We start from the raw sequence: 13,438 nt of genomic DNA, 5'->3' as shown, positions 1-13,438 counted from the left end.
GAGAGATTGAAAATTTTCTATTCTCTTGCTTCATAATCTAGTCAAATAAACCTAGATTTGTACATTACGAATATTGCTGGCTCTCTGATGAATTGCTTTAGTTCCTTTTTGGATAAAAGGATCTGCTAAATGCATAAATGTAAATGCTATTTGACATGCAATTCACTATTATTAACAAAGTTTAAAGATCCAAAACTTAATATTTAATGTCATTCTGTTTCAGTTTTGTTAATAAAAAAAAAGTGTTTTTTTTTATTGTTTAATTTAATGTTTAATGCTAGAAAATGACAATAAACCTGGGATTTAAACAATATTTAGACATGCACATCTTTAACCTTTTGTTGAAAAGAGGCCCTATTTCACATATTCTGTTCATGAAAAGTTGTGACAAAATGTAAGATTTCACAGCAAATGTTATGACCGATAAATGACAAGATCTTTATTTACAATTTCCAAAGGATCAGTTCAGTTAACAAATATATCTAGAATATATACATGGAAGCAAAAGGAACCACGTCCGTTTTCACAGCAATCTCACTCACAGGAGATAGGCATCGCCTCTATTTACACGGGTACAACAATTTACAAGTCTTCAAGTGCACCTCTGTCACTCACAGTACATCATTATAAATATACATACACTTAACGGGACGCAAAACATTTCTACGACCTACCAATTTAAAAGTAGAAACTGATTATCAAACAACTTGTGCCACACAAATCCTAATTTCCCGCCCAGTTAAAAGTTTAAACACATTAGCCAAAAAGACTATTAGTAGTAGCCTATTGTCAGAACGAGGTAGAGATCTCGGTTACCTATATAATTAGACATGCTATTGGATGAGCAACTGATGCTGGGTATCAGAGACTCTGTTGCTGCATAGATGAAGTTTAACCCACTTACACGGCATAACACTCTAGATCTAACCTCACAATGATGCTGCAAGTCACTATTGGACAGTCTGGCTCAGGAAGTACAGCTTTAAGAGAGGTGAGGAAGGGCTGGTTACAGCTAATTATAAACATAAGACACTATGATGATAATATGTTTCTTATGAGACTAGGATTGTAATGGTGACTGATTTACAAATATGTACATCACAGCATTCGAGGATAATGGACGTGCTGAGCCCTTGAGCAGTTCCTCTGAAAGGTACACAATGAGTAAAACGCCTCCTTAAAAGTAAACAAATGTGTACTTGTGCCAGTGATGGCATAACATTACCGCTTCTCTTTTCTTAAAACACAAAATTGTACTTTAAAAAGGTTCTGATGACGGGTACACGCACAAATTAAGGCAGAAATGTACATCTTACAGTATTAGAGGTTTGTTCAGCTATGAAGAAATAAGTTAAGAGTTAAGATTACAGCCAAAAGGGACCGTTCAACACTGGTCAAAGGAAGGCCGGGAAAAGTTGCTTGTGCGTGAATAAATGTAACAATGGAGGCACTTAAAATGAATAGGATAAAAGGCAAATGTTAAGGTTAGAACCAAGCATGTCCGTGTTTAGCACAGCTCATATATTTCAATTCAGTCTTTCGGCATCCAATAACTGCAGCAGGTGTTACCAATACAACATTGTTTTGCATGGAGCAAGTCTTCCTGTTGCTTTCAAAAAGCTGTTAAATATAATTTACATATTTTTGCATTTAACATTATCTTGCATCAAATCCCTTTACACTATATTGCCATTTCAACATTCAAATTGTACTTGTAATTGTGCTTAGTTCTGCAGTTAATCATGACAATGGTAAAATAATCTCTTTTCTCGAAACACTTTCCAATGTTACTTAAAAAAAAAGAAGTTATAATAAATTAATAGAATTAAAGGGGGAAAAGAACAAGTATTTCTTATGATACAATCTAGTTGGAGATAAAAACAAGTCTTTGAGTCTTTAGGTCTGTCCTGATTTGATCTGACCCTTGAGTTTTAATCACAAGACTTGAGAATGGCAGAGCCAGTTTTAGCAGCAGCGATAAACAGACACAGTATGGGGAATCTGGACCCAAACAGCTGCTACAATTAACACCGGACCATCAAGAGCTGAGTTCACCACACTTCCCGGATGAGAATGTGAACATCTCCATGACAAGTCAGACCTTTGATAAGGTGCTATAGCCTTGAGTCCTGAATCCACAACTTTCCGTGGACTGCACAAGCAGACTGAAAGACAATTCCTCACTGAGTGTCTTTTTATGCCACATCCTCTATTTTGTGATTAACACTAGGTACCAAAAACAGATCTCTGTACAGGTATCATCAAAGAGTTCTTTTAGACTTCTTCTCTTGGATTTGGGTCAGAACGTCAGCGGTGTCTTTTAGCAAGGCATCAAAAATCCCATCAGCAAGCTGCATCTTCACAAAAAGTTCATCCTCATCATAGTTCACCCACTGGGATTCCTCTTCATGCAACTCCTGGACCTAGAAGTGAAAGAGTGATTATAGACTTTTGCATTTAAATGCCTAAGCAAGTCTAGAAATCAAATTAAATCAATGTTTTCCATGGTCAGCAATCTATCAGTTTCCAAGTACAGTTTTGCAATTTCAGACACAAGCATTCTGAATGTGAGGTTAAATACACTTACTAGAATGTGGTCAACTTGGTCTCGCTTTTTTCGTCCAAATTTGATCATTTTCTGCCAATCTGTTTTCTGGTTCTGCTCTTTCTTTAGACCACACAACTTCAATACCTCAGTGGTGACAAATTCCTGAATAAAGAAAATACATGTACGCAAATAAACATACTTAAATGACCTAAAATAAAATATTTAATAACATTAATAATTTTCAGCAGCCATTACTTCAGTTTTCAGAGTCACATGATAAAGTCATTCTAATATACTGATTTGGTGCTCATTTTTTTTATTTTTTATTATCAACGTTGATATTGCTGCTTAATTTTGTTTTGGAAACAGTGATTTTTTTTAATTGATGAACAACATATTTAAAAGAACAGCATTTAAAATGGAAAATCTTTTTATCAATTTTTAAAGTCTTAATGTCACTTTGCATACCTGGACTGTTGTGATGTCATTGGGGCATTTCACCCGATGGAAGTAGGTGGAATTAAGGCGACATGGCTTCATCCATTGTGGCTGATCAACTTTTGGATCTTCTGCATAAATGTCTTGAATAACCTCCCATGATAAATCAAAGATGGCCTGTAAATAAATATAACGGCAAAGATTTTTACTCATCTACATGGAAATGCCTACAAAAACCTTGCCATGGTTAAACAAAGACCTCAATGCGAGCATATCAATCCCTACCAGTTTGTAGCTTTGTTGGCATTGAGTTTCCAGGTCACTGGCTTTGGAGTCTCCTTCCAGGAAATTATTAGAGGGCTGAGGTTTGGGTACGCCAATCAGGCTTGGTCTACCATGACCCAGTTTGCAGCTTTTCCATATCTCCTGAGTAGCAGCGATGACCATTTTCTCCACCTCCAGGACAGTGTGAGGAACAATGAGGGCAGGCTCCTCGGGTTGCTTCATCTGCATGGGAAGTTCAGGCCTGGGCGGTGTTTTGACCTGTTCCCCCGCACTTAAACTCAAGGAGCTAGAAATCCCATCTTGCTGCTGCTGACATTTTTGCTTCTGCTGTTGTTTTCTTGAACTGAGACCAAAGTCCTCATCGAACCAGTCCTGCTCCTCACCAAGGACATCGAAGAGCTCACGGCTCAGTTCCAGCTCTGTCAGACGTTTAGCTAGCTCTTCCTGTCCACTCGTACCCAGGATAGGGCTCTCCTGTTGAAGAAGCATAGTTAACACTAGTAAAGATCATCTCTTACAACTTCTATCAAGAGAAGATATGATTTGTCTTTCCATTTCTATTAAAACTTTGCAACACATTGCAGGCCTAAAAAGAAGGTTCCAAGGTAACATCAGCCCTCAGATGTGTGTCAGTACAGTTGGAAATGGCAACTTAAGCATTACACATCAGCAGTGTCATCAGTTTGTTGGGTAAATCATTCACTTCATTTCAATAAATAACTTTGAAGACAGTTTTTTTTTATTTAATCTATTCTATAGATTATTCTTTAGATAAATCAAAATCTTTAAAAGTCACTTACAGGTCTGTTGCAATGCTCTGGAGATGAAAGTTCCTCCTGATCATCATCAAAGAAGGTGCGGAAACTGTCTGTCTTTGTTTTAGATGAAGACCTGTTCTGAGACTTAAATTTGTTGCTTCTAAGTCCATCATCTTCATTGATGAAGTCTCTTTTTAACTGATTAGCAGCTGATAACTTATCTTCTTTGTCTTTCTTGATCTTCTGAAATTGCTTCAGCGCATCACTTAAGAAGTTGTCCACAAGTTTATCTGCAAGTGTAGTCAAAGCCCTTTTGTTATTCAAGTCTTCTTTATTATCGAGACTGGCCTCCTCGATTGAGATGTCAGTGGATTTCTCAAGACAAGCAACTCTAGACTTCTCATCCTCAACCAACAGGTCCAGAATGACTGCTGTTGGTTCCTCTTTCTGTTTTTCTTTTTTAGATGTCCCTTTATCCAAATTATTGAGCAATGGAACAACATTATCCACAGATGCATCCACGAATTTGAGAATTATGTCCCTGTCTCTGTCGTTAGGTACTGTGTGGCGACTTTTGTCACGGTCCTTAATTATATTGCAGTCAATATCATTAAAATCCAGGTTATGCTGAGATTTAAAAAAGGTGCTTTGCCCAGTGAAAAGCTGTTCGATGTTGAGGTCCAATGGCTTTTCCTGTTCATCCAAAGGCTCTCTGGTCTCAGGATGCAAATCTAGGTCAGATTTTTCTCCTTTCATTTTGTTTAACAGATTTATGTGCACCAACTGTTTCTCAGAACCTTTGTTTTTACTATTTGGCTGGTCAACACATGATGAATCTTCATCTTCAGTTTCTGCACTGGCCTCATATTTCTCTTGAAGACGAGAGATCTTGTCTGGTGAGGCGAATAAACCATGTTTTACCATACACTCAAAGTACACCACCCCATCGTAAGTTCCATTGTTACTTCCCTCAGGGTGGTCCAGTTCAACCCCGGCCCAGAATCCATCGGCAAAGTTAGTTTGTCCCTTGAATCTCAGCGTCCCTGGTTGTATATTACTCACCAGAACCCGGTCTCCAATGCAGAAGCCTGGCAATTCATCCTTTAATGGCAAAATTGGCATTTGGGGGTGTGGTGAAGTTGAACATTTTGAAGGGCTCCTGTTGTCTTCTTCGGAGCCTTTACCAAGGCTATTAAGTTCTGCATGACTTTCAGTTTGGGAGCTGCCATTAATACTTCCTGATCTAACACTTAGTTCTTCTTCAATTTCCTCTTCACTGCTGTAAATTGGAGACTTAACAGATTTTTCTTTGGGCTCTGGGGCAGAGGGGGATGTAGGCTTTGATTCATGATAATCCTCCTTAAATGATGACCCAAAGGAAGACTCAATGTCATCTTTATAGTCATCACCTAAGGGTGACGGTGTATCTTTCATATTTAGTGAATCCTCCGTAATGGACAATGAGAAGTCAGCTGAAGGATAGTCTATATCTTTTGAATTCACCACAGGAGATGTGTTTGGGTCAGTAAATCTCATACTTTCTTCAACATCTGCAGAATCTTGAAATGCTGGCTTGCCATCAGCATCCTTCTCAGACAGCCTTTCCTCTTCGAATTTGGGTTTCATGTCATTCAGAGACGGAATCTGAAGCCCAATATCCAGTTTAAGCAGAGGGTGAGAGTGTTGTTGGTCAGATTGGTCATTCTCAGACCCTGACTTTGCATATTCCAGTTCCTCTATAATCCCTGACTTTTGGCTAGAGACCACACTCTCATCTTCCGAAAGGAAGTCATTGGTTTCTGATCCATCAGAATGTTCTTTGATTTGGGGGGCATCTTCTGACTGGTGCCTTAGATAATCTGGACTATGCAAGCTCCTCAAAATGTCCATATGTTCTGGACTTCCCATAGTTGGAGTTGGAGTAACTGTAGGCAGATCTTCATCTGATGAAATGTCATCGTGTCCGGATAAATACTTAAGTCTTGATGGTGCAACATCATCTGCAAACAAAAACAGACATCATACACAATTATAGCATTATGTAGACTTTTTAATTTGGTCCGAATCACCATTCTTAATGTCAACATTCATGTACTTAGGTTAAAAGGCACTGCACCTTTATCTGTTGATGTCTCTGTGGGCACAGTGTCTGATTTCTCAGATTCTGTGATAATCTTCCAGTCCTTGCTAGTCTCAGGCCTATAAAGTATATGTGCATCAAATGTTATGCGAGGTATATAAAAGACAAAAAAAAAAAACCTGAGAGAGTAAATTAAAAATGATTGGTAAATGTCAAGGCTGACCTCTGAAGCGGAGGAGGTTTTATCCAAGGCTTTTCGGTGACTGACGTGGGAGTTTTAATCTGGGGTTTAGTAGCTGGAGTGCTGTCTGGCTCTTTACTCAACTCAGCCTTGGTCTTCTGAATAAAGTCATTATATAACTGGCAATCCAGAGGAAGAGAGAGCCACAAACATTAACACATACAGCATATTGACAGCATTTATTTTTATAGCCAATTAAAATAATATAGCAAAATAACACGGTTCTATAGCGGTTTCTTTAAAAGAAACAATACGCAGAAATAGGTGATGAATATGAAAGGTGATGATGACTGACCTCTAACTGTTTCAGCAGACTCGCCTCCTGAGCTTTCAGTCGCTCTTTTTGCCTCTTCTTTTGCTCTTTCTTTAGCTGATACACCATTGATTTGCGCTTGCGTAGCTCATCCTTAAGGGCGCGAATACGGCTCTCAATATCACTCTGATCGGATGTGGTCTCTGATGTAAGAGCACAAAAATTACCATTGTCAAATCACTTATATTAATATTAAACATTTTGTAGTCTCTCAAGTAGAACATTTAAATAAAAGATAGATGATTGCTTTAAATCTAAAAGAAGCACAGTTTCTTTTAGCACGGTCTCTCTTCTAGACAGATCATCAATATAAGGCAGGTAGACTCATCTGTGTTCTTATAACGTAACATGGTTTGATTCAGAGAAGTGCACACAGAGATTAACAGAGCATTTTATTTTGCTGGCACAGTGTTCCTCTTCCCGTGTTTACATATCCAATTTAGTAAAGATGTAAAGGATAAACTGGAGCAGGATAAATTAACATACCAGTTATGTAGCACCTTCAGAACTATTACTATTATTAGAAAATTAAGCAAGTAAAAAAGACCAAGGATGACATGGATTAAGAAAGCCAAATTCTACATGAAACTATTCTAAATGTTGCAGTCTTCAAAGAAAACAGGTCTACATTACATTAACAGAGCAAATCCAGAACATTTCCAAAGTCTGATGGGGGTAGCAAGAATTTTACCGGATGGAGTGGCTGAATGAGGGTCACTGGTGTGGGACTCACTGGTCTTGGAGCTGGAGCGCACCTGCATCTCGCTGCTTCTGCTGGTACCAGTGACAGTCCCAGGTCGGCTACTGTCTGAATGTCGAAGAGAGCTGAGGCTGGGTTTCTCTGGAGGAGACTGCAACACATAAAGGCCATGTAAATCACACTCACCAAAGAGAGCTATATTCAACCCTGTTTAATATAACAGCACATAAACAACTTTGGACTTCTTTAAATATGCAAACAATTTTGCATATACTTATGCTTAATATTCAATCATTGCTCTAATGACAAAAACATTAGATGCAGAAGCAGATAAGTTCAGTTTTCACCTGTTTACTGTCTGTGTTGTTATAATCAGATGAGTAGATGGTATGAGGGGCAGGGCTGTGGAAATCAGAGACAGGTCGGTCTGAGGAAGGGCTGGCCAGCTGCTCTGGGACAGACAAATCAGTGTGCACACTGGACACGGACGATACTGAGGAGCTGTCATCTTCACTGCCTGCTTCTGTGAGAACATGCATACAGATAAACAAGATGTAACGGTTTAATTCATAATCGTTGCTTTGATGCTTTGTTTACACTGACTTTCAAAAAAAAAAAAAACCCTGAAGAGTAAACATGATAGCAAACAGCAGAAAACCTTTTGATGGGCTAAAAGAGCACATTAATAAATCAATAAGCCACAAGAGGCTGTGCTGTAGAGTAGTACTTGCATGAGATCTTGTTTTTATATTTATGACTTGAGCAATATCACAAGAACAAGAGAGCTAAACGTAATATTAATTTTAGAATTAAAATTTTAGACAATTTTTATTCTTCCTTTTTTGTGTGTATTTTGGAAACAAAACAAATCCATAGTGATTTCATTTGATTGGTAACATCTCTATATATTGTCTTGATATTCTAATTGTATTACTTACTGATTAAATATCAGATATTTTTCAGGCAGTAAATGTGGATCTTTCAGATGAATTTCAGGGGGGCTGTTTTGGTACTTTCAATATCACTTCCTTTTCTTTATGTCTTTTTTTTTACACTCCTCACCTTGTTCTGTGGGACCCTCTTGTCCACAACTGGTTTTACTGTGCTCACTTTCCCAGGCTTCCAGAGCTTGTTTCTCCATGCGCCGCACTTCGGCCTCCTCTGCGTCCAACTGCTGCCTCCACTCAAGAAGTTCCTCCGCATGTCTGCGCCTCTGCATCAACTGCTGCTCCCTTTTAGTGAGAAACCTACAGGACACAGAGCAAGAGACAAAAAGAGAGACAGAGAAGACGGAAAAAGGGGAGAACAAGATTGTGTAAAGCAAAGTGACAAGATCAGGACACAGACCACCACAAAAGCAGGCAAAGCAGACGTCCAAATAATGCCACTCACTCAGCAACCTTCTTCAAACACCAGATTAGTCTCTTTTGCAAAGGATGTGCACCCACACATCCTCTCACACACACACACACACACACAAACGTGCTTTCCAAAACAAGGCATGGCTCCACTTAGAGACCTGCATTTATTTTAATGAGGAAAACAGCCCTATTGTGTCTATAACACCCTTTTCAGGGTAAAACTCATGCATCTGAAACATCTTATGGGAGACACATGGAGACAACCACCTGACAAACTGAAACACGCAGGTCCACCCAGGGTTTGACAGTGTTACGCTTTTGTCTCTGTAAGAGTAATCCTGCAGTGGAATTATTTGATTGAATATTTGCTTTAGTCAAAAATATAAATAAAGCTTTGCCAATACAAATGCATAGGTTTAACACATCATAAAGCACATTAAAGTGAAAACTGAATAATTAGAATTTCACATGCTAAATTGAATATTATAGCATTTTTATTTTTTTAGCAAGCTGTGCCAGGTAAAAACTTGTGCTTCACAGTAGGCAGGTTTTTTTTTTTTTTTTTTTTACAAAAAAGCCCTCCATGTATCATGACTTTGGTCTAAGAGATCAAACCTGCCTGGCTTTTTCATTGAGGTTTAAGATAATTATAAACATGTTAGAGAAAACAGATGGCTTCATCTAAAAGCAATCGTCTTGCCTCGTGAATAAAGCGGCTATCTTCATCTAACCATAAATTCTATTATGTTGCCTCAGTCATATATACTCATTAGCTCATCACGGGCTACACTCATTTAATCAGGGGCTGGAGTTAAGATTTACTGTGGCCATTGGGCAGATGAAGAAGTCCTAAACTAGCATTATTCAAAAGCATCCAATATATCAGTCTACCCAGCCTGTCTGAAAAGACATATTCCTCCCGGTCTCCACTCACCACGATACCAAGTTCAAGAACTGGCATTTATTTAACAAATGAGATGCTTTGTGTGTGGTGCATGGTTAAAGCTCACGAAAGTTGTTAAGGGTGTATTTCACCACAAATCAGAATATATATATCTTTTTTTTTTTTTTTGCAAAAAGGCAATGAACCCTATATTTAAGATCATCAAGATTAATTGCATTGTGATTTTCATGACAATTAAGTTACTAAACAATTCAACCCCCCTTATTTCTGTAATGCAAACATTTTTTTATTTTATAGTAATGAGAATGTACTGAAACTCAATACTATATAATGAAACATAATGACAATATAAAAATGAAAAAGAAATGGAGGTAAAAATAATCTTGATGCATTACAGAAATTAACATAGCCATAGGAGGCCATACATTTTCTTAACTGTCATGAAGATAATGTTGCAAAAATTGATGGTCATAAAATCAGGCTTCAAATTTGCAAAACAAGAGTTTTATTTTTTCCCTTTTGAATTTAATGTAAAATATAGACATGTTTTTGTGAGATTCACCATATATAAATCACATTTACATATTAATACAAGACAGACGAGCAACAAGGCAAGGACTGGATTTGACAGGATCACACCACAGAGACAAAAGAAATAAGACCCAGAAATCACTAATTTAACCCACCATGATTTAAACGAGTCAAATCTTTGGCTTTGGGATTAAAGGTAATCTTTTTCAAAACATTTGCCTGTATTTGATCAGCAAATCAAGGTTCAAAAAACAATCACAAAGGATTTTGATAAATCATTTAATCATTAGAAATAAAAATAACCTTACCCAGTCAGATAAATAACAATGCTTAATATTAAACTAGCTTTAGCCAAAGAATCAGCTCATTTCAGCATGGTGTAATCAGTTAATTTTCATCCATTCATTCATCACTGCATTCCTCTTTCTGTTTTTATCCCCACCCAGCTGTGGCAGTGGATGAACAAAAGCATGCTCCATGGGAAATAGGTGCCGAGAGAGGGATGGGAAGAGAGAGGAGGATTGTGGGTAACTGTACCTGACCAACTGGCTGTAGATAAAGAGCTGGAATTTGGGGTGAAGTTTTGGGAGACAGACAGACAGTGAGGCCCAATGATGAGCCGTAAAGACAGAGAAGAAATAATGGACAGGAGAACAGTGTCTAAGGAAGAAAGAGAGGAGAGGACAGTCAAAAATCAAGAAGAACAGAGTTGGAGAGAATGAAACAATAAAAAAGAAGAGAAGAGGAGAGAGAGAGAGAGAGAGAGAGACAATAAAAAACACACAGATATGGAGACAGAAAAAGAGATTGAGTGTAAATGTGTGTATCCTTACTTTTATCTAACTACTATGCAAAAAACACATCAACCAGTTATTGACTTTTAGCGGCTAACTACATGCTGCAAATCCTTAACAAGCCACTACTGTGAGTGTCATACAAGTCAAAAAAACCTTTACAAGAAAGATGAAAGGTCTTTGTAATTACAAGCTTTCCTGGAAAAGCAGCCTGGGAACATTTATCTGCTCCTAACAGCAGTCTGGAAAGTCTCACAAAATAATCAGAAACACCTGTGTCATAATTAGGTCTTACCAAAATTAAAACAAACATTTGAAACATTAAAGTAAAGTTCAATTCTAAGTACCTTAAGTGAATAAAAAAAATAAAAAAAGAATAAACAATTATTTATTCATATATGTAAACAATTATTCACAAGTACATGTGACGTACACTTGTGAATATCCATAATTGTAGTATGAATTCATTTATGGTGATTTACATTTTTTTTAAAGTTATATCTCCTTATATTTTGTGAGAAATACACAAACGTTTATGCTATAGATCTATGAACCAGACATTTCTTTGTAAAATTAACAAGTTGTTTTTCTATTTAGGCATGTTTAAGTGACTAATTCTGCTAATTTCGCTCTGATGAAAGAGGGTAAATACAATTTATTAAATTAACCAAATAAAGGGAAGACAAAAATGCAAATAACAATTATATTTGGTTTTACAAAAAAGCTGCCTAGACTGGATTAGAAATCACTTTGATGCAGGATAAAGTCTTTTTCGGATGATTACTGAAAATATACAGCTGGAAGTTATACAAAAGAGATTATCAAGCTATTAGTGAGAGCTAGAAAGTGAGCAGAAGTGTGTGAACCATGCTACAATCACAACACAGCATGTGATTAGTTGAATCAGACAAGCGTGAAATCCCCTTCCCTCTGTGTACCAATTTAATTCTCAGGATGAAAATATTTGTGTCAGTGCTCGGAAAAGTTTCTGAATAATGGGACGACCCTCAGTTGTCAAGATATGACTGTAAACAAGAACCTGTTGTTGTCAGGGATTGAGTGACTGAATATGGGAGAATGAGATCACACACAATGGACAAATCATTTTTAAAAAAATGTGAATGTTATAAAATGCATTAGAGAAACCCCATGACCTTCAGATTGTTTCAGAAATCTGGCTAGCAGATTGTACACCCTGTTTACTAGTGGCATAAGGAAGATGCTCTCTGTTTAAGATGTGAAAGATTCCTCCATTTCATTAGGGAGAGGGGTGTCTTCCTACACAGAGCACGCTTATGTTCAACCAAACACTGGGCACACAGAAATAAACAAACACTTTAAAATGACACAGTCAGCAAGCTGTAGATAAACCTCAAATAAAAGAATAAATGTTATAAGTAGCATTAGCCAAACAAAAATAAGAAATCACCCCAGAGAACAAAAAAAAAACAAAAAAAAAACATCCATTGTGTGTTTGGCCTTCTTGAAAGAGGTTTGCACTAGATAATGTATGCATAAGGTTCATTAAAGTTTGGTTAATATAATCAAATGCACAAAACGTTTTTTTGCATTATTTGAGAGGACAGAAGAGGGAAAAGATGGATGGAAAGGAAACATGCGTGAGGGTTCATTTACTTTTCGTCCATGTGAGAGCGCATCTTTTTCAGTTTCTGCATGATGCTGCTGGTTTCACTGCCCGACACAGACATGGGGGAGGGGCTACGGGTCTCTGCGTCTGTTACAATCACACTGGGCGGAGCAGACTCCTCCGCCACACCTGATACAGGTGACTCCTGCAGACGTTTCATAAAAATAAAAAAAAGTGTGATATGTTCAGTAAGCTACATATAGTGCTTAAAAGACAAAAAACTTTTTATTTAGGAAAATTAAAAAAAACACAATCTTTCAAAGGACTGACCAGCTTTGTGTCAGCACTCTTGAGCCGCTCTTTGAGTTTGAGTGTTGTGTGTCGTATTCTTTCGATCTCCTCCTGCTGTTTGAGGAGCAGCTGTCTCTCTCTCCTCGCTGCTTTATTGGCCTCCTGCAGTCGTTTGATTTCCGCCTGGGGAAAAACAACACAGCAACATTCTAGCCATTATTTCTGTTCTGTAAACATGACAACATTTAAGCAATTCAGTAATGACTGTTTAATTTATTCTACATTCATTTGCAAGTGTAGCTTAGACATCATCTCATAAATCCAGATATGATTGTCACCTGCTCCTGTTGTAGCTTCAGTATAAGGCCTCTCTGTTTCTTACGAAGGGGTGGCATCTTATCATCCTCTCCTTTATCTCTGAGACGCCTGATGGAGAAGTGTATGTATATTAATATTTTCTCCCCACCTGCTCAACCTTGAATACATGAACAGTCAGTGTAGTGAAAGTTTAAACAATTTTTTTTTTCTTTTGAAAATTAGCATTTTTTTAATAATACTAATTTAAATCAGAGTAATTATTTAGAATGCAAATATTCTGATTTCATG

The 13,438-nt window shown here is 37.5% G+C and overlaps 1 protein-coding gene across 1 annotated transcript in view; it reads right to left on the bottom strand.

The window, feature by feature from the left end:
• Nucleotides 1-414: 414 nt before the first annotated feature.
• LOC132114781 (centrosome-associated protein 350-like) overlaps nt 415-13,438 on the bottom strand; it is a 34,128-nt gene continuing 21,104 nt past the window's right edge. Inside the window, exons 26-40 of the mRNA XM_059523103.1 lie at nt 13,171-13,258; nt 12,872-13,015; nt 12,589-12,746; nt 10,697-10,819; nt 8,426-8,610; nt 7,711-7,886; nt 7,355-7,514; nt 6,646-6,806; nt 6,333-6,469; nt 6,146-6,228; nt 4,072-6,029; nt 3,272-3,745; nt 3,017-3,163; nt 2,588-2,710; nt 415-2,423 (exon numbers count right to left, since the gene is read on the bottom strand). Coding sequence (XP_059379086.1) covers nt 2,262-2,423; nt 2,588-2,710; nt 3,017-3,163; nt 3,272-3,745; nt 4,072-6,029; nt 6,146-6,228; nt 6,333-6,469; nt 6,646-6,806; nt 7,355-7,514; nt 7,711-7,886; nt 8,426-8,610; nt 10,697-10,819; nt 12,589-12,746; nt 12,872-13,015; nt 13,171-13,258 — 4,279 coding nt within the window. The 3' untranslated portion in view covers nt 415-2,261. The remainder of the gene's footprint in view (nt 2,424-2,587; nt 2,711-3,016; nt 3,164-3,271; nt 3,746-4,071; nt 6,030-6,145; nt 6,229-6,332; nt 6,470-6,645; nt 6,807-7,354; nt 7,515-7,710; nt 7,887-8,425; nt 8,611-10,696; nt 10,820-12,588; nt 12,747-12,871; nt 13,016-13,170; nt 13,259-13,438) is intronic.

Source organism: Carassius carassius, chromosome 34, assembly GCF_963082965.1.
Source record: "Carassius carassius chromosome 34, fCarCar2.1, whole genome shotgun sequence".
NCBI lineage: Eukaryota > Metazoa > Chordata > Actinopteri > Cypriniformes > Cyprinidae > Carassius > Carassius carassius.
Note: the sequence above shows the minus strand (reverse complement) of the source record. Positions and strands in the feature narration are given on the sequence as shown.